The sequence below is a fragment of the Ranitomeya imitator genome, chromosome 4, assembly GCF_032444005.1.
Source record: "Ranitomeya imitator isolate aRanImi1 chromosome 4, aRanImi1.pri, whole genome shotgun sequence".
Classification (NCBI taxonomy): Eukaryota; Metazoa; Chordata; class Amphibia; order Anura; family Dendrobatidae; genus Ranitomeya; species Ranitomeya imitator.
The window spans coordinates 103,581,576-103,606,612 of NC_091285.1; the positions used below are offsets into that span (position 1 = coordinate 103,581,576).

The 25,037-nt window shown below is 43.4% G+C and overlaps 1 protein-coding gene across 7 annotated transcripts in view; it reads left to right on the plus strand.

Moving 5' to 3' along the window:
* Positions 1-25,037, plus strand: part of RUFY1 (RUN and FYVE domain containing 1) — a 377,731-nt gene that overhangs the window by 52,572 nt on the left and 300,122 nt on the right. For all 7 annotated transcript variants that reach the window (XM_069763888.1, XM_069763887.1, XM_069763891.1 and 4 more), the window contains exon 4: positions 1,334-1,435. In XM_069763888.1, the coding sequence (XP_069619989.1) occupies positions 1,334-1,435 (102 nt within the window). The remainder of the gene's footprint in view (positions 1-1,333; positions 1,436-25,037) is intronic.

A 25,037-nucleotide genomic window follows, 5' to 3' on the forward strand; every position in this document is an offset into this window, starting at 1 on the left:
TAAGCCTGTAACATCCCAGAAAGGGGTTGGATCACCTCGTCCCTCCTACCTCTTCAGTTAACTCATTTTTTCTAATCTATATCTAATTTCAATAACTCCGCTACAAAACATGTTATAGTCCTAACAAACCCATCATTCATCTCGGATTAACGTGAGCATTCTAATGAGATCAAATATGTCCTATCTGGGATACATATTTACAGAGAAAACCCTACTTCTTTACTAGATGGAGCTAGAAGCTCAGCTTTTACGTGGTGAATAGATCCACCGAGGGGTGTAAAGAATATATATTTTTCCTATTTCTAGCTTAAATTGTTTGCCTAATATCTTACAATAACAGAACAAAGACTCTCATGGATTTCTGGAAAATTTTAAACAGTTCTCTGCTAGAGGAGATTTGAGCCTAGTCGTAAATTCCTTTCGGCAATAAAACCTCTCTTCCCCCATACATTGGCAAAGCAGCTCTTGGCTGAGTGAAAGGGAAGGAACTTGAAGCTACAAACTGTTGCAGCATCACTCCAAGAAGGGGGGCTTAGCCCACGCAGGCTAGCAAGAAAACTAACTTATGATATACATTTTCCTCACGGATGGTAAAATATTTTCCTCAAAAAGCAGTTTATTGAAAAAAATCCGATTTAAATCAAAAAAATCCAATTAAAATCAAAAAAATCCGAATTTTTTTTTTTTTTTTTTTTTGATTTAAAAAAAAAAAAAACAACATTGATTTTTATCCACCCTGGATAATACTCAACAAGACAAAGTGATAAAGTGCAAAATGTGCTCATGTAAACCAGTAATCCATAAAAAAATGGTTTTATCTCACCAAATATGTAGTTTCCTTCACGGGAGCATCTGTATATGTTGAATGGGGGGGGGGGGGAGAAGAGTTTCTATACTACCCCAGTCATGCCCCTGTGGTGCTCCCTCCCTGACTTGGGCAGTCCCCAAGTTGGGCTAGTAAGTTGTACCCACCATTGCCATGTAAACTTCCCTATGCGTTTCCTCTCCCGTATGGTAGATTCATTAGGGGAAAAGTGTGAAGATTGTGGGAATTTTTTGGGAGGTAGCTCCTATGTCCAATACCCCGGGTCTCGGGTTAGGACTATTTCATTATCTGGTAGGATGAGTAAATTATGATGAACATGTTGGCCGTACTCTGCTATCCGATATCCTCTTAACTTTTAGAAAAATGACAGCTTTGTGGAACTGGTGTAAAAACGGCAACAAGTTGCAAAATTTCAGAGTTTTACGCCAAAATTGGGCCTATGAATTTTCAAACTTGTTAGATGTGAATAATTCTTAGTTGATATCAAGTTTATTTCTTGTTTTTAAGGACTTCTATCGGTAGAGGCAGAGCTTGGTTGCACCTTTCATTGATGCAAAAGAAAATGGCTGATTACTTACAAGTTCTCATTGATCACAAAAATCTACTAAGGTAATCTTCGTGTAGCATGAGCTAAATATTCATGTTTATTCCTGGTGAAATGGGTTTCAAAAAGTTTTTTTCTTTTGCTAAAAAATTGCTGAAATAGATTATTGTTAAAGGCAATAGAAAAATGCATAGACCAAACTGATCATTCTGTCATATCAATTCCTGTGAAGCACCTGAAGGGTTAATAAACGTCTTGAATATGGTTTTGAGCAACTTGAGGGGTGCAGTTTTCAGAAAGGTGTCACTTATTATTATTATTATTATTATTATTAATAATAATATCATTATTACTTTTGGGTATTTTCTGTCATATAGACCCCCTCAAAGTCATTTCAAATGTGATGTCCCTAAAAAAAAAAAAAAAAAAAAATTTTTTTTGTAAATTTTGTTGGTAAAATATTTAATTGCTGGTCAACTTTAAATTTATTAACTTCCTAGCCAAAAATTATATTTCATAAATTGTGCTTATACAAAGTAGACATGTGAGAAATGTTATTTATTAACTATTTTGTGTGACATAACTCTCTCTGGGTTAAGGGCATTACATTGGAAGGTTTGAAAATTGTAAAATAAAATGGCAGTCACATCGAACAAATGTTACCACCATCATGAAGAACAATATGTCTCAAAAAAACAACCTCAGAATAAGTGGGATCCGTTAGTGTTCCAGGGTTATTGCCTCATAAAGTGACACTGGTCAGAATTGTCAAATTTGGCCTGGTCATAAGGGTGAAAATAGGTTCGAGGATAAAGGGGTTAACGTTTATGTAATATTTAACGGGGAAGTGCAGTTGTGTTTTTTTTTTTTCTACTGTAAAATGGATTAGACGGTTATTCAAGTTTAACCCTTTAACGACCGCCGATATGCCTTTTAACTGTGGCAGTTAAGGGTACTTAAACAACAGCGCCGCTTTTTAACGACGCTGTGGTTTAAGTGTATAGCTCCCCCTAGCATCGGAATTTCTCCAGGTGGAAGATAGCCGTAGGCACTACTATAAGTTGTGGTGCACAAGTAGGTGCCCAAACCGTACTTATGTTGTAGATAAACTTGGCACACACGTGGTCAAATGAAAGTGAGATTTAATTGAAAGAGAGTACATATAATATTGACGTTTCGGTCTTAGGTTAGACCTTCATCAAAGTACCTCTCTTAGAGTATATTCATAGATTGATGTACTAATAGGAGATTAATCCCTCTGCTTGTGGCTGGAGCAGCTATAAATAGCCGGCTACACTGGGTGCCAGTGCTGTGCTGTGCTGGACGCGGCTACCACCGCTCGTCCTCACTTTCATTTGACCACGTGTGTGCCAAGTTTATCTACAATGGAATTTCACCAGGGTCTCGGCTACCAGAGGTAGCTGAGACCCCAAAGAACATGGTTTAGGTCAGTTTTTACTGACCCCGGTGTTGCGATCGGCGGTTGCAAAAAGAGAAAAAAAAGACAGTTTCCATTTAATTTCTCTCTCCTCTGACGTGATAGCACAGCAGAGGAGAGAGAAATAGGGTCCCCCGATCAATCCCGCCAGTACGTCTGCTGTCCCTACCTGCCGTTGTGAAGTCTCCCAGGCCGCCGACTTCTTCCAGGAGAAAATGGCGGGCACATGCGCAGTGCGCCCACCGAGAATTTTTTCCTATTTGTTCATTAGGGTCCATCACAGTGATCAACATAAAAAAAAAGTAATTAACCCCCCCCCCCCTTATGACACCCTTAGGCCGGCCTCACACTAGAGAGTTTTACAGATGTATGAGAGGTGCAGAAAATACGGATTGCATACGGTACAATGATTCTCTATGGCCCAGCTCCTATCTGCCATATTTCACTGATCCGTATTATACGGTCTTCTACGGCCGTAGTAAACCGTAGCATGCTGCGTTTGTCACCATATTGCGCAAGAAATACACCAATGAAAGTCTATGGGGGCAAGAAAAATACGGATTACACACGGACCAACAGTGTGACTTGCGAGAAATATGCAGCGACGTTCTAGCGAAAAGCCGGCAATTCAGTGCGGTGTACAGTAAATATATATATATATATATATATATATATATATATATATATATATATATATATATCTCAAATATGCTCGTATTTGGTATCTCCGCGTTCAGTCGCCTACTCTGTATATAAAAATAATGAATCCAATCCGTAAACGATGTAGTAAAAAAAAAATCGAAAGGCCAGAATTTTGGTCGCTGCAACATCACAATAAAATGCAATAACGGGCGGTCAAAAGATTGTATACACACCAAAATGAATCAATAAAAACGTCAGATTGGTGCGCAAAAATTAAGCCCTCACTTCGCCCCAGGTCCCAAAAAATGGAGTTGCTACGGGTCTTGGAAATTGACAACTTTTTTTTTTTTTTGCAAACTTTAGAATTTATTTTCACCACTTTAATAAAAAAGAACCTATGCATATTTGATGTCTATGAATTCGTAGTGACCTGGACAATCATAATGACAGTTTTAGCATTTAGTGAACATGGTAAAAAAAAAAATCCAAAAAACTATTGTGGACTTGCACTTTTTTTTGCAATTTCACCACATTTGAATTTTTTTTTCCGTTATCCATTACATGATATGGTAAAATCAATGATGCCATTCAAAAGTACAACTCATCCCGCAAAAAACATAAATAAAAAATTTATGGCCGCGGGAAGAAGGGGAGCAAAAAATGGAAACACCCCTAGTTCTTAAGGGGTTAAAGTCCGATAGCCTAATATTCTGTAGGTTCAAAGAATCGAAGGTGACATCATTTCAGGCCTGTAAGGAGCCCCCCGCACAAAAAATGACTACTTGAGCAGATTGATTTATCGCTCGTTACTAAACTCCATAGTCTCTCCCAAATCTATTCTCAGAGTTGAAAGGTTAGTCTTGTGCATCTTTATAATTAACATCGCAAAATCGGAGACCGTTATTAATGCACTCTCGCCCTCCACATTCTTCTTCTGAATTGGCGATTAACAGCTGGGGACCATGATTACATCACTGGATCAAATTTCAGTATTCGATCTTAAAGAAGTTGTCCACTACTTGGACAACTTCTTCTCATACCCTCGCTTTGGCTTGATAAAATATTTTAATAAAGCCTTTTCTTGCCATCCGTGTCGGTCATTCCCACGTTGCTGGCACTCAGTTGCCTGTGCTGTTGTTGTGATATGTGACGTCGGCGCCCAATCAGCATATAAGTATAAGCTTTATTATTTAGTGGGGGCCAAACATTTTGATCAAGACGGGATGTCATAGCAGTGGACAACCCCCTTAATAAGAAAGTTTTTGATCATTGCGCACAGGTCCTTTCTGCTGGGTTAGGTAATAATCTTAGGATGAACCTGTTAACCCGCTTACTTACCGTATATCATCAGGCTCCAAGAAAGCTTTTTTCTTAACCCTTTCCTGACTGGTTTATTTTCCTTTTTTTCTTTCTTTTCCCTCCCAGACTTCCATGAACTACAACTTTATTTTTACGTCCATGTAACCAACCATATGAGGGCTGGTTTTGCGGACAAGTTGTACTTTTTAATGATCCTACTCATTTTATAATGTGAAGCACTGTAAACCGGGAATAAAGTTACAAGTGCATTGAAATTACAAAAAAGTGCAGTTCCACAATTTTTTTTTTTTTTACCACTACACTGTAAAACTGTCTTTGCAATATTATTGGAGGTTAGTTCATTTATGCAGATACAAAACTTGTATAGTTCTGTTTCTTTAACTTTGTGTAAAAAAGAAAAAAATTCTCATGCCGCTGTTTTTTGAGAATCGTAATGTTTTTCAATTTTTCGGGATATGGGGCTGTTAGGGATTATTTTTTGCTCCTTGACCTTTCATTTTTACTGATACCATATTGGGGTATGCTTCTTATTACTCTTAGTAATTCTGGCGTTTCAGTCTTTTTCTTTCTCCTTCGCCTCATTGGGGGACCCAGGACTGTGGGTGTATGCTTCTGCCGCCAGGAGGCTGACACTAAGTAAACTTGAAAAAAAGTTAGCTCCTCCTCCGTCGTAAGCACCCTGACACTGGCTACTGACGACTCCAGTTCATGCTTAGTGTCTCAAGGAGGCACACCTCTGGGTCCCGGATCTTTTGGTCCCTGGTTCTTCATCACTTCCTATGGATTGAGGGGGCGATGGACCTTTTTGAGGGTCCGATCTCCCCAAACCAACAACGGGCAAGCACGTGCGAGTTTCTCCTCGTATCCTTTCCCGCGACGTGGGATCCCTTACCGGACTTGGCCCTGACCACCCTGAGGTATTTAGACCCTGGGCTGTACAGGTGCCCTGTGATGTCCGTGTGTTCCCCCTATTTCTACACCTCTGCTCTGCTGCGTTGATAGATGGGGTGATAGGCGGTTCCTCTCCTTATCCTGGCAGATAATCGAGCTAGGGTGCCTGCACCGTCGTTTGCCTCCCCCTGCTGGATTTACGCCGGGGCGGCAGTATGGAGGGGAGTGGAGAAATAAAAAAAAAAAAGGGGGGCTCCTTACAAGGCATCTTTAAAAGATGCTGATTTACCTGGTCCCTCGGGCGTTTTTTTCTATGCGACGGTGTTCCGGCGGCGCTGTACGGCTGCTCCTGCTATAATTATCATGCACCGAGGCTGTGTGGTGCGCCCGGCGCCGCGGTTTTTCTGGCGCCGCTTCTGCGGCAGGTATTGCCAGCGCCGCGGCCTTCAAGAGGCTTCAGGCTCCGGCCTGGCCTCCAACAAACACTTCCGGGTTGTACTGACCTGGGCTTCCTCCCAGCAGACCGCGCCGTGAGGCCCCGCCCCCTCCGGCACATCCACTTCCGGTTTCAGTTTCCTTTTGGCTCATGGAGAAATTGAGGCCCCGGCTTCTGGCCTACTACAGGCCGCACCGCATGATGGCGGTCCCACCTCCTGAGGCTTGCTGGGGATAAAGGTGAGCTCTTTCTGGCTCCACATCTCATTGTGGTATTCGTGGGGACACAGGACTGGGGTAAGTGCTTCGCCCTCCAGCTGGCAGAAGCATTATTTGTTTCCCAGCCTCAGGCCCTGGGTATAGCTTTTTACAGATCACTATGTCTAGAAGGGTTAAAACTCACACGGTCTTATATACCGTTTGTGTGGCTTGTCGTGCTGCATTCCTGCACGCCCAGAGCAATAGTCTCTGCGATGCCTGCGACTTTGAACGCGCCCAGGTGCCCCCCCCCCTGCCAGCTCTCCAGCAATCTCTCCGGCTCCTGCCCCTCAAACAGATGCTGGGGCAGCTCCGCCGGAATGGGTCACGTCCTTGTCGCAATCCATGGCGTCCCTAACTGAAGCAATCAAATCCCTTCAGACCCCGGCAGTCAGGGCCAGCAGTCCTTCTGTCTCGGAGAGGGCCTCAGGGTCTCAGGAACCTTCGGCCTGTAGGGGCCATGCTCGCACTAGACAAACGCGTGGAAACCAGATTCGCACAGCGTCGCCCGGGCCGTCAGGTGCTTCGGCATCCCGAAGCTCTGTATCGGGTTCTCCTTCCCCAGCAGAGAGCGGGGAAGTTGAGACAGACTATGAGTCAGGAGTCCCTTAATTTTGAGAATCCTGGGTTTCAGGAGTCTGTAGATAGCCTGATTGAGGCTGTCATTCAGTCCCTGGGGATAGAGGACGAGCTCGCCTCATCCTCAGATCATAAGATGTCATTTAAACGGGTCAAACAGGCTCATAGAGTTTTTTCCTCTCACCCTGAGTTTGAGGACTTGATTCGGCGTAACAGGGAGCACCTGGACAAACGTTTCTCAGAGCAAAAAGCCTTGAAGGTTAGGTACCCTTTTGCTACTGAGCTATGTAGTAAATGGGCAGAAAATCCTTCTATAGATCCTCCGGTGTCCCGTTTAGCCTCTAACACATTGCTTTCTCTCCCTAATGGCTCATCAATTAAGGATCCTACGGATCGTCTTATAGAGAGCTTATCTCGTTCCGTTTTTGAGGCTTCAAGTTCGGCACTTTTTCCTTCTTTTGCGGCAACCTGGGTTGCTAAGGCTATGATATCTTGGTCAGAGTCTTTAACAAAGGCTCTTCAAGAAGGTGATTTGCCAGCAGAGTTGGCGGAAATGTCATCTCAGATAGCTCTTGCTGGTAGCTATCTGATCAATGCATCCTTAGATGCTGCAGACTGTGCCGCTGTGGCTAACGCTATCGCCATTAGAAGAGCTCTCTGGTTAAGAACATGGCGGGCAGACTCTACCTCTAAAAAATCGCTCACAACCCTTCCGTATCAGGGGGATCACTTATTCAGAGAGAAACTGGATCAGCTGATTTCTGACTCCACAGGAGGGAAGAGCAAGTTTCTTCCACAGCAGAGGGTTAGACTAACTTTTCGTCGCCAATTCCAGGCCCGTTTCAGACCCTTTCATAATGCTAGATGGGCTCCAGCATCGGGCTCTGCTGCACAGGGTCGACCCAATCAGGATCGAGACACTCGGGTCTCCTATGCGGCCAACCAGGGGGGAAGATTGCGTTCCCAGTCAACTAGATCCAGAGGGTCTAGGACTCAGGCTTTTCGGCCAAGTGACTGGAGGCCTCCTCTGAGCGCCTCCAACAGAGTAGGCGGACGTCTACTTCTGTTTCAGGTAATCCACGACCGATGGGTGGGAGAGCTCATATCTTCAGGTTACAAGATAGAGCTGGTCTGTCAGCCTCCTCCCCGGTTCTTCCCATCCTGTCTTCCCAGGTCCGAGTCCCACCGACAAGACCTGTTCAAATCCATAGAGTCCCTTCATCGCAGCGGAGTCATTTCTCCTGTTCCAAGGGAAGAAAGGTTTCAAGGGTTTTATTCCAATCTTTTTGTAGTACCCAAAAAGGATGGAACAGTAAGACCTATCCTAGATCTGAAATTCTTAAACAGGTTTGTCCGCGTTCGTCACCTTTGGATGGAATCTCTTCGGTCAGTGATTGCTTCAATGGAAAAGGGAGAGTTCTTGGCCTCAATAGACATTCAGGATGCCTACCTACATATTCCCATTTTTCCTCCTCATCAAATGTTTCTCAGGTTTGCTTTAAACAACCTACATTTTTAGTTCACGGCTTTACCTTTCGAGCTGGCTTCCGCCCCCAGGGTGTTCACGAAGGTCATGTCAATTGTGGTGTCCATTCTGCACTCCCGAGGCATAGTAGTCTTGCCATATCTGGACGATCTCCTGATCAAGGGGCTGACCTTTCAAGCTTGCAGGGAGAATGTCGGCATTACTCTGGACACCCTTGCTCATTTGGGTTGGCTAGTAAATTTAAGAAAGTCATCCCTACAACCTTCTCGGAGGATCTTTTTTAGGCATGATTTTCGATACCTCTCAAGCCCTATCAATTCTTCCCCAGGACAAGGTCCCTGCCCTTCGGCGGGAAGTGAGGAACCTTCAGCAACCGTACCCTCATTCGATCCGGTCTTGCATGAGGGTGTTAGGAAGAATGGTGGCTTCTATAGAAGCAGTACCATTCGTGCAGCTTCATCTTCAACCTCTCCAACAGGTATGGAACAGGAATCCTCTCTCCCTCAACCGCAGATTTTGGTTGTCTCCCCAGGTCAGACAGGCTCTCTCATGGTGGCTAAACAGCTCTTCCCTACTCGGGGGGAAGCCCTTTTCCCCCAACCAATTGGCTGGTGGTCACAACAGATGCCAGTCACCTGGGTTGAGGAGCTGTGTTTTTTCACCACACAGCTCAAGGGCGCTGGTCTCCTCAGGAATCAGATCTCCCCATCAATCTCTTAGAAATTCGGGTGATTCAACTAGCCTTGCAGCATTTTCACCATCTTCTGGCGGGTCGCCCTGTCCGAATTCAATTGGACAACGCCACAGCCGTGGCATACATAAATCATCAAGGGGGCACCCGCAGCAAGGCAGCCATGCAGGAGGTAAAACAAATACTGATCTGGGCCGAGAGAAATCGCTCTGTGATTTCAGCAGTTCACATTCCGGGTGCAGAAAACTGGGCGGCAGATTTTCTGAGCCGTCAGGGTCTAGCGTCCGGGGAATGGTCTCTCCCTCCTGAAGTATTTCAGCAGATATGCCATCTATGGGGGACCCCGGATGTGGATCTAATGGCGTCCAAGGGGAATGCCAAGGTACCCAGGTTTGTTTCCCTGTACCGAGACCCACAGGCATTCGCCGTGGATGCCCTAGTACTAACTTGGAACCAGTTCCATATCTCTTATCTGTTCCCTCCCCTGGCATTACTCCCGAGGATTATCAAGAAGATCAAGTTGGAAGAAGCGCCTGCTATTCTGGTCACCCCGGATTGGCAGCGTGGGACCTGGTATGCGAACCTAGTACAGCTTCTCACCGGGGTTCCATGGCGGCTCCCCAATCGGCCGGATCTTCTATCTCAAGGGCCGATCTACCACCAGAACTCAGGGGTCCTACGTTTGACAGCCTGGCCGTTGAATCTTGGGTTTTAACTCAGGCAGGGTTTTCCCAAGAGGTAGCAGATACCATGATCAGCGAACGCAAACCCGTTTCGGCCAGAATTTATCATCACACTTGGAAAGTTTTTCTCTCTTGGTGTAGAGAGCGCGGGCTGCCTCCTTTGCGTTTCTCTGTCCCAAATATTCTAGCCTTCCTCCAAGCGGGCCTGGATTCAGGGCTTGCTCCAAGTACTCTTAAAAAGCAGATTTCAGCCTTATCGGTCCTTTTTCAGCGTAGGATTGCTACTAGCCGTCAGGTCAGGACTTTTATTCAGGGAGTCGCTCATAAGGTCCCTTTTTATAAAACTCCTTTGGAAGCTTGGGACCTTAGTTTGGTCTTAAGGGCCTTGCAGGAGGCTCCTTTTGAGCCACTTCAAGATATTTCCTTGACTGTCCTTTCCTGGAAAGTTGTATTTTTAGTGGCCATAACTTCCGTAAGGCGGGTATCAGAGCTGGCAGCCCTCTCCTGTCGTACTCCCTTTCTACGTTTTCATCAGGACAAGGTAGTGCTCAGACCAGCACCTTCCTTTCTTCCGAAGGTTGTTTCCTCTTTCCACATTAATGAGGATATAGTTCTTCCCTCTTTTTGTCCAGCACCTACGCACCGTGTAGAAAAAGCTCTCCATTCTTTGGACCTAGTAAGAGCCCTGAGGAGGTACATTTCCCGGACTGCTCCTTTCCGCCAGACAGATGATCTGTTTGTCCTTCCGGAAGGTCGTAGGAAGGGATGCGCGGCCTCGAAATCTACTCTGGCCAGGTGGATACAAGCGGACATTCAGGAGGCCTATCGCGCCAAGGGCATGATGGTGCTGGCTGGAATCAAGACTCGCTCCACTAGAGCAGTGAGGGCTTCCTGGGCGGTTTGGCACCAGGCCTCAGCAGAACAGGTTTGCAAAGCTGCAACCTGGTCTAGTTTGCATACTTTTGTCAAACATTATAATATCCACTCCCAGATCTCTGCAGACGCAAGTCTGGGTAGAAGGATTCTTCAAGTGGTGGTGACGCACTTATAAGACAACCATTATCTGGATCATTTTTACTGGTGAGTTAATTTCCCTCCCAGGGACTGCTTTTGGACATCCCACAGTCCTGTGTCCCCCAATGAGGTGAAGGAGAAATAGGGATTTTTGTGTTAATCACCGTAAAATCCTTTTCTCCGAGACGCTCATTGGGGGACACAGCTCCCTCCTTGGTAGCCTGTTGGCTGCTTTTGCTATATCTGATTTTGTCAGTCAGTAGGACTTTTTCTAGACATAAGTTTTCTGTATTTATGCTGTTATATTATTTCTCATGTTTTGTTCGCCTACTGCTTTTGCGCCGAACTTGAGTCGTCAGTAGCCAGTGTCAGGGTGTATACGACGGAGGAGGAGCTAACTTTTTTTTCAAGAACGGCTTACTTAGTGTCAGCCTCCTGGCGGCAGAAGCATACACCCACAGTCCTGTGTCCCCCAATGAGCGTCTCGGAGAAAAGGATTTTACGGTGAGTAACCCAAAAATCCCTATTTTGTTGTCATGCCTTTTCTCGATATGGATTCATTTTTTATATTTTGATAGATTGAACTCTTACAAATGTAGCAATACTAATTGTTTTTTTTTTATGGAACAAAGGGTGGTGGTTTGAACTTGTTTTCAATTTTTACTGTATTTATTAGTCTCTTTAGAGGACTTGAAGCTGCAATCATTTGATCGCTTGCACTATATATAACAGTGTTCTATTACAAAAGCAGCACTGCTATGCATAGTGAAAAATCATGATCTCCTATGAATGCCAGCTAAACGCTGGCTTTCACAGGAGTGTCGTACTGACAGGCATGGGGGATCATCAGCAGACCCTGGCTATCATAGCAACCTGTTGTGGAATGACGACCGCCCCTGCCAGCGCATCTTAAATGCCGCTATCAAAGATTGACAGTGGAATTTAAGAGGTTAACAGCCTCAGGCACAGCTTTGCTCCACCCACAACTATTAACTGCACATGATGAATGATTAAATTTGCCAACATTTGCCAAGAACTCAAAGCTTGCCTCAGCCAGTAAGTCATATGTCGGTAAGAGGCTGACCCAAATAATACATTTTAAAGGGAACCTTTCTCCAGGAATAAGGTGTCACCATACCTGCTTTTCAGGCCGCTGTCCAATCTCAGCTCATGACTTCCTCATCTCATACAACTTCCCCACCACTTTCTGGCCGCAGTTATGTGAAGTCAGAACTATGACGGCGGTTAGTCAGCCGGGCACCCAAACTAGCGGTGTCCTGGCAGTTCAATCGAGCCTGTTGGATCAAAACCTGGAAGAGTGGCAGGAAAATACTGCAGGCAGCAGTTTCCCAAGGAATAAGCTTTAGCAGGAGTGGAAAAGTTCTGTGGTATCAGTATGTTTAGTTATATTTAGGTTTATCATATTTACAATGGTGTTCAAAAGTCCTGCATAGGCGTGAAGAAAACTATATGTTTCATACTTCTGCATCTCTACAGTGAAACTGGTGGAACATATATGTTTTTGTAATCCCTCATTGCATGCCATACTAATTTTTGAAGGTCCCAAGTGTATAAATTGTTATGGTGTGCGCATTTTTGATCATTTTTTTTTTACAGCATAACCATACCTACACCAGTACAGTGTGTAGAATGGTGAACAGGTTTCTAAGTTCATTAACTTCCAATGCAAGTTCACACAGACTTAAATTTTACTTTTTAAGATTTATTATTTTTATTTAATTCAGAGTGTTGAGCAGAAGGCAGCATTTTCTTATTAAGGATGTCTATGTATTTTTTTGCATTGACCATACCCTCCACAATATGAAGCCTTCCAACACCATTGGCTGCCATACAGCCCCAGACCATTACTTTCATCGGATGTTTCACAGAGAAGCTCAAACACTCTGGCTTGTACTCTTCATGTGGGAACCTTCTCACATAAGACTTGTCGTCATTTCCTAAAATGCAAAAAGTGCTTTCATCACTAAATAGCACTTTTTCCCACTCCTCCTTCCTCCATTTTAAATATTTCAATGCCCACAGTTTTCGCCTTTGTCTTTGTATGGCTGTCGTCAGTGGCTTCTTTCGGGCCTTGCACCCTCTCAATCCTGCTTCCAAACATCTCTTCCTAACAGTTGATGTTGCTACCTCAATATTGCACTTTTCTTGCCATTCTCGCAGAAGCTGAGGAGCGGTGAGCTTTCGTTGGCAAGGGATGTTCTTATAATTACTCTATCCTCCCTTTTAGTTGACTTTCTGGGCCGACCAGATCTGGGCATGTCCTGGGTAATTCCAAGCTGCTTATGTTTCTGCAAAACTCTTACGACTGTACTCTGATTACAGCCGACCTTCCTTGCGATCTGGGGGCCAGTATAACCCTCTTCATGTAGCACCACAACTCGCACACGATCCTCCGCTGACAAAAATCTGAAGGCTCCCATCATAAAACTCTACAGTATGATTCACTAGATAGACCAACAGATAAAACAAGAAAACAAAGCAGCAGATGTGATGTAATGCAATGTGATTGGCTGCCATATCCAGGTTATGATTGGTCACAAGAACCTCATCTGTGATTGGCTAATTTTGGATCTGAAGCTGTACAATATTTAGTTCTGCTTTCAATTCTCATATTCTTGCAATAATTTCAGGCAAAACTGCTTCAAAAGCTAAAAATATTACAGGGAGAGAATTCAAAATTGTATTCTGAACAAAACCATATATAATATGTCATATTAGCATCGAAGATATTCGACAGGAAACGTTTAAAACTTGAAAAATCAATCAATTTATCCTATGAAGGACTTTTGAACACCACTGTAGTTATATTCAGGTTTATCATATTTAGTTATATTCAGGTTTAGTATGTTTAGTTATATGTAGGTTCAGTATATTTAGTTATAGTTAGGTTTAGCATATTTAGTTGTATTTAGGTTTATTATTATTATACATTTTTATAGCGCCATTTATTCCATGGCGCTTTACATGTGAATACGGGGCAAATATAGACAATTACATTAAACATGAGCAGATAACAACGCACACGAGTACATAAGGAGGGAGGAACCTGCCCGCGAGGGCTCACAGTCTGCAGGGGGTGGGTGAGGATACACTAGGAGAGGGAAGAGCTGGCTGTGCGGCTGTTCAGTAGGTTGAGGATCACTGCAGGCTGTAGGCTTGTCGGAAGAGATGAGTCTTCAGGTTCTTTTTGAAGGTTTCTATGGTAGGCGCAAATCTGATGTGTTGGGGTAGAGAGTTCCAGAGTATGGGGGAAGCACGGGAGAAGTCTTGGATGCGGTTATGGGAAGAAGAGATGAGAGGGGAGTAGAGAAGGAGGTCTAGGGAGGATCGGAGGTCGCGTGTAGGTAGGTACCGGGAGACCATGTCACAGATGTATGGAGGAGACAGGTTGTGGATGGCTTTGTATGTCAGTGTGAGGGTTTTGAGTTAAATAAATAGGGCAGCACACTGCAGCGCCAAAACATGCAAACTTGAAAAAACGAAATTTGAACTGCATTACTGCACTAGAAATATGAAAAATGAGAGCTTTTAGCGCACAAAAATGGCCAATTTTATGTGTACCTCGTAGCCACGTTAAGGCATCTCTTATACGAGGTCCTACGTTTGACCTACCTCACTGAGAATAAACGTCTCCATCTGAACGGGTACATGTGAAACCTCTTCTTGGACTCAAATTCTCTCTCTATGTGGAGGGGTATTGGACCTACTATAATTAAAACACCTGAAGCTAGGAGGCGGGGAGTGCACGATCAGAAGGCTAGAGAATACATTTCAAAAACCTGACCTGCACATCCAAACATAGACTGAGTGTGAACAGGTGCTGAACCCAGAGTCGCCAACTCGTATATAGTTAAATAAATAGGGCAGCACACTGCAGCGCCAAAACATGCAAACTTGAAAAAACGAAATTTGAACTGCATTACTGCACTAGAAATATGAAAAATGAGAGCTTTTAGCGCACAAAAATGGCCAATTTTATGTGTACCTCGTAGCCACGTTAAGGCATCTCTCTTATACGAGGTCCTACGTTTGACCTACCTCACTGAGAATAAACGTCTCCATCTGAACGGGTACATGTGAAACCTCTTCTTGGACTCAAATTCTCTCTCTATGTGGAGGGGTATTGGACCTACTATAATTAAAACACCTGAAGCTAGGAGGCGGGGAGTGCACGATCAGAAGGCTAGAGAATACATTTCAAAAACCTGACCTGCACATCCAAACATAGACTGAGTGTGAACAGGTGCTGAACCCAGAGTCGCCAACTCGTATATAGTTAAATAAATAGGGCAGCACACTGCAGCGCCAAAACATGCAAACTTGAAAAAACGAAATTTGAACTGCATTACTGCACTAGAAATATGAAAAATGAGAGCTTTTAGCGCACAAAAATGGCCAATTTTATGTGTACCTCGTAGCCACGTTAAGGCATCTCTCTTATACGAGGTCCTACGTTTGACCTACCTCACTGAGAATAAACGTCTCCATCTGAACGGGTACATGTGAAACCTCTTCTTGGACTCAAATTCTCTCTCTATGTGGAGGGGTATTGGACCTACTATAATTAAAACACCTGAAGCTAGGAGGCGGGGAGTGCACGATCAGAAAGCTAGAGAATACATTTCAAAAACCTGACCTGCACATCCAAACATAGACTGAGTGTGAACAGGTGCTGAACCCAGAGTCGCCAACTCGTATATAGTTAAATAAATAGGGCAGCACACTGCAGCGCCAAAACATGCAAACTTGAAAAAACGAAATTTGAACTGCATTACTGCACTAGAAATATGAAAAATGAGAGCTTTTAGCGCACAAAAATGGCCAATTTTATGTGTACCTCGTAGCCACGTTAAGGAATCTCTCTTATACGAGGTCCTACGTTTGACCTACCTCACTGAGAATAAACGTCTCCATCTGAACGGGTACATGTGAAACCTCTTCTTGGACTCAAATTCTCTCTCTATGTGGAGGGGTATTGGACCTACTATAATTAAAACACCTGAAGCTAGGAGGCGGGGAGTGCACGATCAGAAGGCTAGAGAATATATTTCAAAAACCTGACCTGCACATCCAAACATAGACTGAGTGTGAACAGGTGCTGAACCCAGAGTCGCCAACTCGTATATAGTTAAATAAATAGGGCAGCACACTGCAGCGCCAAAACATGCAAACTTGAAAAAACGAAATTTGAACTGCATTACTGCACTAGTGTGAGGGTTTTGAACTGGAGTCTCTGGGCGATAGGAAGCCAGTGAAGGGCTTGACACAGGGGAGAGGCTGGGGAATAGCGGGGGGACAGGTGGATTAGTCGGGCAGCAGAGTGTAGGATGGATTGGAGTGGTGCCAGAGTGCTAGAGGGGAGTCCAGAGAGTAGGAGGTTGCAGTAGTCGAGGCGGGAGATGATAAGGGCATGCACTAGCGTTTTTGCAGTGTTGCGGTCAAGGAAAGCACGGATCCGGGAAATATTTTTGAGTTTGAGACGACAGGAGGAGGCAAGGGCTTGGATATGTGGCTTGAAAGAGAGGGCAGAGTCGAGGATCACCCCGAGGCACCAGGCGTGTGGGACTGGGGATAGTGAGCAGCCATTGACATTGATGGATAGATGTGGTGGAGGGGTAGAGTGAGATGGGGGAAAGATGATGAATTCTGTTTTGTCCATGTTCAGTTGTAGAAAGCGAGCAGAAAAGAAGGCTGGAATGGCAGACAGACAGTGCGGGATTTTGGTAAGCAAGGAGGAGAGGTCAGGTCCGGAGAGGTAGATCTGCGTGTCGTCGGCGTAGAGATGGTACTGCATACCGTGGGATTCTATGAGCTGTCCCAGGCCGAAAGTGTAGATGGAGAAGAGTAGGGGTCCTAGAACAGAGCCTTGAGGAACACCGACTGACAAGGGGCGAAGTGAGGAGGTGGTGTGGGGGAGGGAGACACTGAATGTTCGGTCTGTCAGATATGACGAGATCCAGGAAAGGGCCAAGTCTGTGATGCCAAGGGATGAGAGGATTTGTAGCAAAAGGGAGTGGTCAACAGTGTCAAAGGCAGAAGACAAGTCCAGGAGAAGGAGGACAGAGTAGTGTCGCTTGCTCCTGGCAGTTAGTAGGTCATTGGTGACTTTAGTTAGGGCAGTTTCAGTTGAGTGATGGGAACGGAAGCCTGATTGTAACCGATCAAAGAGGGAGCAGGAGGAGAAGTGGGAGGACAGTTCAAGATGGACGTGTTGCTCCAGCAATTTGGAGGCATAAGGGAGAAGAGATATTGGGCGATAGCTAGACACAGAGGATGGGTCGAGGGAGGGCTTTTTGAGGATGGGTGTGATCTTGGCATGCTTGAAGGATGAGGGAAAGACACCTGTTGTGAGTGAGAGGTTGAAGAGGTGCGTTAGGGTTGGGATGAAGACCGTGGAAAGGTTAGGGATGAGGTGGGATGGGAGCGGGTCAAGCGTGCAGGTGGTGAGGTGTGATCTTGACAGGAGGGTGGAGAGCTGATCTTCTGTCATGGTGGAGAAGCTGGTTTTGGAGGAGCAGGGTTGAGCAGCTAAGAGGGGCAGTGGGCGCTGTGGGCCAAAGCTTTCTCTGATCGCATTGATCTTCTGTTTAAAGAAAGAGGCGAAGTCATCAGCAGAAATGAGGGGGGAGGGAGGAGGTGCGGGGGGACGGAGTAGAGAATTGAAAGTGTTGAAAAGCTGTTTAGGGTTGTGAGACAGGGAGGATATGAGGGATGAGAAGTAAGTTTGTTTTGCGGCAGTGAGCGCAGACTTGAAGCTGGCGAGGGACTGCTTGTATGCAGTGAAGTGGTCGGCAGAGTGGGATCGCTTCCATCTCCGCTCGGCAATCCTGGAAGCCCGTCTCAATTCTTTGGTCAGGCTGGTCAGCCAGGGCTGCCTGTTAATTGTACGAGTTTTACTATGCATGAGTGGGGCGGCCGAATCGAGTGTTGTTGTTATTGTGGTGTTATAAAAAGTGGCAGCAGCATCTGTGTCATGAAGGGAAGCTATGTCTGTGAGAGGGAGAAGGGACTCAGAGAGTGATTGTAAGTTGAGATGTTTGAGATTTCTGCGAGGGTGAGTGAGTTTGTGGAGTGAGGGTTGCACACTAGGAGAGGAGAGGGACGAGAATGTCAGTAGGTTGTGGTCAGACAGGGGGAGGGGTGTGTTAGTGAGATTAGTAAGGGAGCAGAGGCGGGTGAAGATGAGGTCCAGCGTGTGGCCATCTTTGTGAGTGGCCTCAGAGGACCATTGAGTGAGGCCAAAGGAGGCAGTCAGTGATAAAAGTTTAGAGGTAGCTGAGGTGAAAGTGTCAATGGGGACATTGAAATCACCCATGATGATAGTGGGGATGTCAACAGAGAGGAAATGAAGTAGCCAGGTGGTGAAGTGGTCGAGAAAGGTGGAGATGGCTAGTTCTGGGGGGCGGTAGATGACAGCCAGCTGGAGGTTGGAGGGGGAATAGATGCGGACAGAGTGCACCTCAAACGAGGGAAGAGTAGCGGAGGGTGGTAGCGGGATTGGAGTGGAGGAGCAGGTGTCGGACAGGAGCAAGCCAACTCCTCCACCGCGTTTGTTGCTGGGGCGAGGGGTGTGAGAGAGGTGGAATCCGCCATAGGAGAGCGCAGCTGGAGAGGCCGAGTCAGAGGGGGTGAGCCAGGTTTCAGTGAGGCCGAGGAAGGAGAGTTTGTTGGTGATGAAGAGGTCATGGATAAATGTCAGTTTGTTGCAGATGGAGCGAGCGTTCCATAGTGCTCCAAGTAGGGGGAGCTGGGGAGTGGGGGCTGGATGAATGGGTATGAGGTTGTCGTGGTTGGGAAAACATGCGGAGGATCGTGGCAGGGGGTTAGAAACGAGTGTGGGGATGAATTGAGGAGGGCCGGGATTTGGGGATATGTCACCAGCAATGAGGAGTAACAGACAGATCATTAGAAGGTGGGAGCAGGATAGGACATGATGCGGCCGTGTGTGTCTGGAGAAAAAGGATTGTATGTGGAGGAACAGTTCTGAGGAGAAGGTGAGATGGCTGGGGAGTATGGAGGAAGAAATGACTAGTTCGTTACTAGGAGGAGGGATTGCAGGAGATTGTAAGAAGGAAAGTAGTATGGGGGTGAAAGAGAAAAGAAACCGAAACATTGTAGTGGTTAGTAGTCTGTTACCTTCCAGTCAATTCCAGTCCAATTCCGTCTAATTCAGAATCATAATTAAAAAGATGTAATTTAAAAGATGATTTGCAGCAGACTGAGTCTATAGCAGACTCCTGCATGTGAATATATCCCCAGTTAAGGGCAATCAGGTGTGAATGAGGGGGTGGCTGGGTATGGGAGACCAGATGTAGAGAGTTAACCCTCCGTCACATACAATATTCGGACTAACGAGTTCACATACAATGTGCCTGTCAGGCGCCTGCTGGAAAAATACCTATAATATCTAATGTTTGCAATTTCAGAGCTCTAAAAGTGATCAGTGACCTTCATAGGGATGTAATAAAAGAGACTACACATAATCAGTTGCAAAAAAAAAAATTTACTTAACATAAAACTAATAACTATGAAATACAAACTTTTCAAAACTCCCGCCAAATAGTCCCCAGTTCGACTCTCTCAAAAAAATGTACAAAGAAAATTTTTGAACACAAACTTAATTTTAAGGTACCTTAAGTACTATTAAAAACATATTCAATCAGAAGTAGATGCTGAGGTTTCCCCAGAAAAGTCACACTTGCAGAGCAAATAGCAAGAATTACACACCATTTTTGCATGTGTCAGGCAAATTGCTTTATGACATTTGAGACATTCATAATTTGAAAGCCTTCTGGTTCCGCTTTCCGTTTGGCAGGTGGTGCATCTCCTTCTTTTGTGAGGTGGTGCAGATGGTGACTTTTCACCATCATCTTCTGGGCGGAACCTTTTGAGCTGAACTTGAAGGCGAGAGGGGATACCGATTGTTTTCACGCTTCTCCTGCGTAGCTCTCCAAGTACTAGTTCATGGGCCAATTTTTTCAGATACAATCGTCTACGGAGTGGTTCAAGCTTGTTTTCAAGATAAATTACTTGTGAATTTATACCACCCAAATTCAACATAGCAAAAAATATGACCATTGGCCAGCGTTTGATGTTTCTGCTGACGTTGAAAGTGGAGCACATCTGATCTGCTGTATCCACACCCCCTTTGGTGGCATTGTAAAATGTAATTATCTCTGGGTTTTTTTCTGCCCCAGTCCCAGGATCGATGGCAGCATCATCATGAAGTGTTGATAGAAGAAGTACGATTTTTTTGGCATGTGGTACATAGGAAACTAAAGCCTTTCCATTATGGAATGCAAACATACTGCTGTACTGTTGTCTCTCTTTCACACTTACAAACTGTGGCGGCAATTCCCTTTTGTTTTTTCTTACAGTTCCCACATATGACAGCTTCTGAATTTTCAGATAATCAATCAGATCACAACTTGTAAACCAATTGTCAGCTGTAATATTGTGACCCGATCCAAATAAGGGTTCAGCCAGTCTTTTTACTACATCAATGGGTTTGTTGCTCACACAGTAAGGACCTTCTGGTTGTTTTCCTGCATAAACTTCCAGGTTGTAAGTGTAGGTCTTACTGGCATCAACAAGGGCATACATTTTTATTCCATATTTGTTTGGCTTTGATGGAATATATTGACGAAAGGCACATCTACCACGAAAACCAGGGAGCATTTCGTCAATAGTGAGATTCTCTCCAGGGTAATAACTTTGTTTACAGTTTACAACAAATCTTTGAAATATATCACGAGTTGGAGCAAGTCGGTCATGTGTTTTGCGTTCGGTTCGGGTAGTTCTGTCGTCAAACCGAAGGCAACGAATTAGAATCTTGAATCTGTTTATGGACATAACAAGGCTAAATTTTTCAACTCCATCCCCATCTTTACCCCAAAGTTCCTCCAAACTTTGTCTATTTGCCCTATAAGCTCCTGCAAGGTATAGTAATCCAAAAAAAGCACGCAGTTCTATTTCATCTGTGGGCTTGATGGTTCTGTTGCAGATGTACTTGTCCTTTATAATGTCTATATATTGGTTGGTATATGTGACAATAGAGTCCAGAATGTCATCTGTAAATATACTGTTCCAGCATTCAACTGCAGTTTTTGCATTACGTGCAGTTCCTATTACTGCAGGAAGGTGAGTAATAATGTTTAAAGGTTCCCTACGTTTTTTCTGGAATGGCTTCTTGTTCCATTTAGTATTTTTATCTTTTCCAATATAATATGATCCAACTTCTTCATCCTCACCACTGTCACCATCTTGCTCTGTTTCAGAATCCAGGACACATTCTTCCACCTCATCATGAGAATCAATCTCACTTTCCTCTCCTAAATCCTCATTCAGTGTGAGGTCTCTATCATCTAACAGCATGTTTGTTACTTCCTCAACATCAAGTTGTTTCGATAAATTGTACATTTTCCTCTCCATTTCAGCAGATAATCTGAAGCAAGAGAAGGAATATGTTAGGGAACTACTGTATATGCCTGAGCAGCACACTTTCTTTTATAAAATCTCCCTTATTTCTATGAAATATCCTCACATTGTGTGCTATACATTCATAAAACAAGCTAAATAAACTATTGTGATGAATAAAAACATAAAATACCAACCTTACTGAATGTGACGTATTCACATACAATGAGCCTGAGAGATCTGTGCAGCTATATCCTCTCCCCTGAAGCTCTGAAATCCAACTGTGATATCAGGTTTCACAGACCTTCAAGAGACAGGAGACTACCTGGAGGGAGGGGGTTTCCTCACAATCTGGTGAGGAAGGAGAAATGAAAGTAAAAGAGAAGCGCCTGTCAGATCAGTTGTATGTGACGGAGGGTTAAGCAAAGGTCATAAAGTGAGGGAGGGGTAAGACTGACCACTCAAAGAGATGCCAGGATCACACAATGGCATACATGAAAACAGGTCATGGAAACAAGCTCATAGGTGAGAAAGCATACTAAAAGGATTATATGTGCTGCACCAAGACACTCAGATCCAGGGGAAGCATAGAAAAGCCAGTGCAGTATACAGAGACATTCAGCAGCCAGGGAGAGCTGGGTAAAGTCAGTGCATACCATGGAAAATCAATGCAGTATACAGAGACATTCAGAAGCCAGGGAGAGCTGGGTAAAGTCAGTGCATACCATGGAAAATCAATGCAGTATACAGAGACATTCAGAAGCCAGGGAGAGCTGGGTAAAGTCAGTGCATACCATGGAAAATCAATGCAGTATACAGAGACATTCAGAAGCCAGGCAGAGCTGGGTAAAGTCAGTGCATACCATGGAAAATCAATGCAGTATACAGAGACATTCAGAAGCCAGGGAGAGCTGGGTAAAGTCAGTGCATACCTGTGGGAAGAGGAGAACAGCTCGATTAGATGGTGCAGATGATGATAATATTGTAGTAGTGATGAGTAGCCAAATGCATTCTAGAATTCAGTCTAATTCAGAAGGTTTAGCATATTTAGTTATATTTAGGTTTAGCACTAGTGTTGAGCATTCCGATACCGCAAGTACCGGGTATCGGCCGATATTTGCGGTATCGGAATTCCGATACCGAGTTCCGATATTTTTGTGATATCGGGAATCTGTATCGGGATTTAGATTAATGTGTAAAATAAAGAATAAAAATATAAAATATTGATATACTTACCCTCGGACGGGCCCTGGTTGTCACCGCTGCAATCGCCATGCTTTTCTTCCTAAGAATGAGCGCTTTAATGACCTTCGATGACGTCGCGGCTTGTGATTGGTCGCTGAGCGGTCACATTCTTAGGAAGAACAGCATGGCGATTGCAGCGGTGACAACCAGGGCCCGTCCGAGGGTAAGTATATCAATATTTTTTATTTTTATTCTTTATTTTACACATTAATATGGATCCCAGGGCCTGAAGGAGAGTTTCCTCTCCTTCAGACCCTGGGAACCATTACGGTTACCTTCCGATATTTGTGTCCCATTGACTTGTATTGGTATCGGATATCGGTATCGGCGATATCCGATATTTTTCGGATATCGGCCGATACCATCCGATACCGATACTTTCAAATATTGGACGGTATCACTCAACACTATTTAGCATATTTAGTTATATTTAGGTTTAGCATATTTATTTATATTTAGGTTTAGCATATTTGGTTATATTTAGGTTTAGCATATTTAGTCATATTTAGGTTTAGTATATTTAGTTGTATTTAGGTTTAGCATATTTAGTTATATTTAGATTTAGCATATTTAGTCATATTTAGGTTTAGCATATTTAGTTATATTTAGGTTCAGTATATTTACGGTAGTTATATTTAGGTTTTAGTATATTTAGTTATAGTTAGGTTTAGCATATTTAGTTATATTTAGGTTTTAGCATATTTAGTCATATTTAGGTTTAGCATATTTAGTTATACTTAGGTTTAGCATATTTGGTTATATTTAGGTTCAGTATATTTAGTTATAGTTAGGTTTTAGTATATTTAGTTATAGTTAGGTTTAGCATATTTAGTTATAGTTAGGTTTAGTATATTTAGTTATATTTAGATGTAGTATATTTAGTTATAGTAAGGTTTAGTATATTTATAGTTAGGTTTAGTATATTTAGTTACATTTAGGTTTAGCATATTGTGTTTAGATTTAGTATATTTAGTTATATTTAGGTTTAGCATATTTAGTTATAGTTAGGTTTAGCATATTTAGTTATAGTTAGGTTTAGCATACTTTATTATAGTTAGGTTTAGTATATTTAGTTATATTTAGATGTAGTATATTTAGTTATAGTAAGGTTTAGTATATTTATAGTTAGGTTTAGCATATTTAGTTATAGTTAGGTTTAGCATATTTAGTTATATTTTAGTTCAGTATATTTAGTTATATTTAGATGTAGTATATTTAGTTATACTAAGGTTTAGTATATTTATAGTTAGGTTTAGTATATTTAGTTATATTTAGGTTTAGTATATTGTGTTTAGGTTTAGTATATTTAGGTTAGCATATTTAGTTATATTTAGGTTTAGCATACTTAGTTATATTTAGATTTAGTATATTTAGTTTAAATCTAGTTGGGGCCAAAGCACCGACCCTTGGTTGCCCGATCAGGTGTGCATTTACATTGTTTTTCTCTCGTAGTTGGATTATTTTCCTTTCGTGCATTATTTTTGCTTTTCCCACTGCTTTCTCACTAAACCGAGGAGGTCTGACCCCATTGTTTTTTTTTGTCCCTAGTGAAGTGACCGGGAAACACAGGTTATATAGTTTTGTGAGAAAATGTTAGTATATCAGTCTGCTCATCTACCTTGCTCTGTAGCATGGTACCTGCAGTTTGGGTTCCCTGTGTATGTGCACCTAGGCAGGGACCTATCAATCCAGTGGGCAGTGGGTGGGGAGAAAATGCTGGGTACCCGCCCACTCCAGCACAGCTTGGTCCCCGTTGGATTTTAAAGTGAGTTTCATCTCACACACCACGGGGTTTCAGAGTCAAGCATACCTTGCTGAGATCACACAGTCAGCACCTGATATATGCTGGCCGTGGGTCCTAGCACCTTGTATCATCTCTCAGGTCCTCCTTAACCCCTTTACCCCCAAGGGTGGTTTGCACGTTAATGACCAGGCCAATTTTTACAATTCTGACCACTGTCCCTTTATGAGGTTATAACTCCGAAACGCTTCAACGGATCCTGGTGATTCTGACATTGTTTTCTCGTGACATATTGTACTTCATGATAGTGGTAAAATTTCTTTGATAGTACCTGCGTTTATTTGTGAAAAAAACGGAAATTTGGCGAAAATTTTGAAAATTTTGCAATTTTCAAACTTTGAATTTTTATGCAATTAAATCACAGAGATATGTCACACAAAATACTTAATAAGTAACATTTCCCACATGTCTCCTTTACATCAGCATAATTTTGGAACCAATTTTTTTTTTTGTTAGGGAGTTATAAGGGTTAAAAGTTGACCAGCAATTTCTCATTTTTACAACACCATTTTTTTTTAGGGACCACGTCTCATTTGAAGTCATTTTGAGGGGTCTATATGATAGAAAATGCCCAAGTGTGACACCATTCTAAAAACTGCACCCCTCAAGGTGCTCAAAACCACATTCAAGAAGTTTATTAACCCTTCAGGTGTTTAATAGGAATTTTTGGAATGTTTAAATAAAAATGAACATTTAACTTTTTTACACAAAAAATTTACTTCAGCTCCAATTTGTTTTATTTTACCA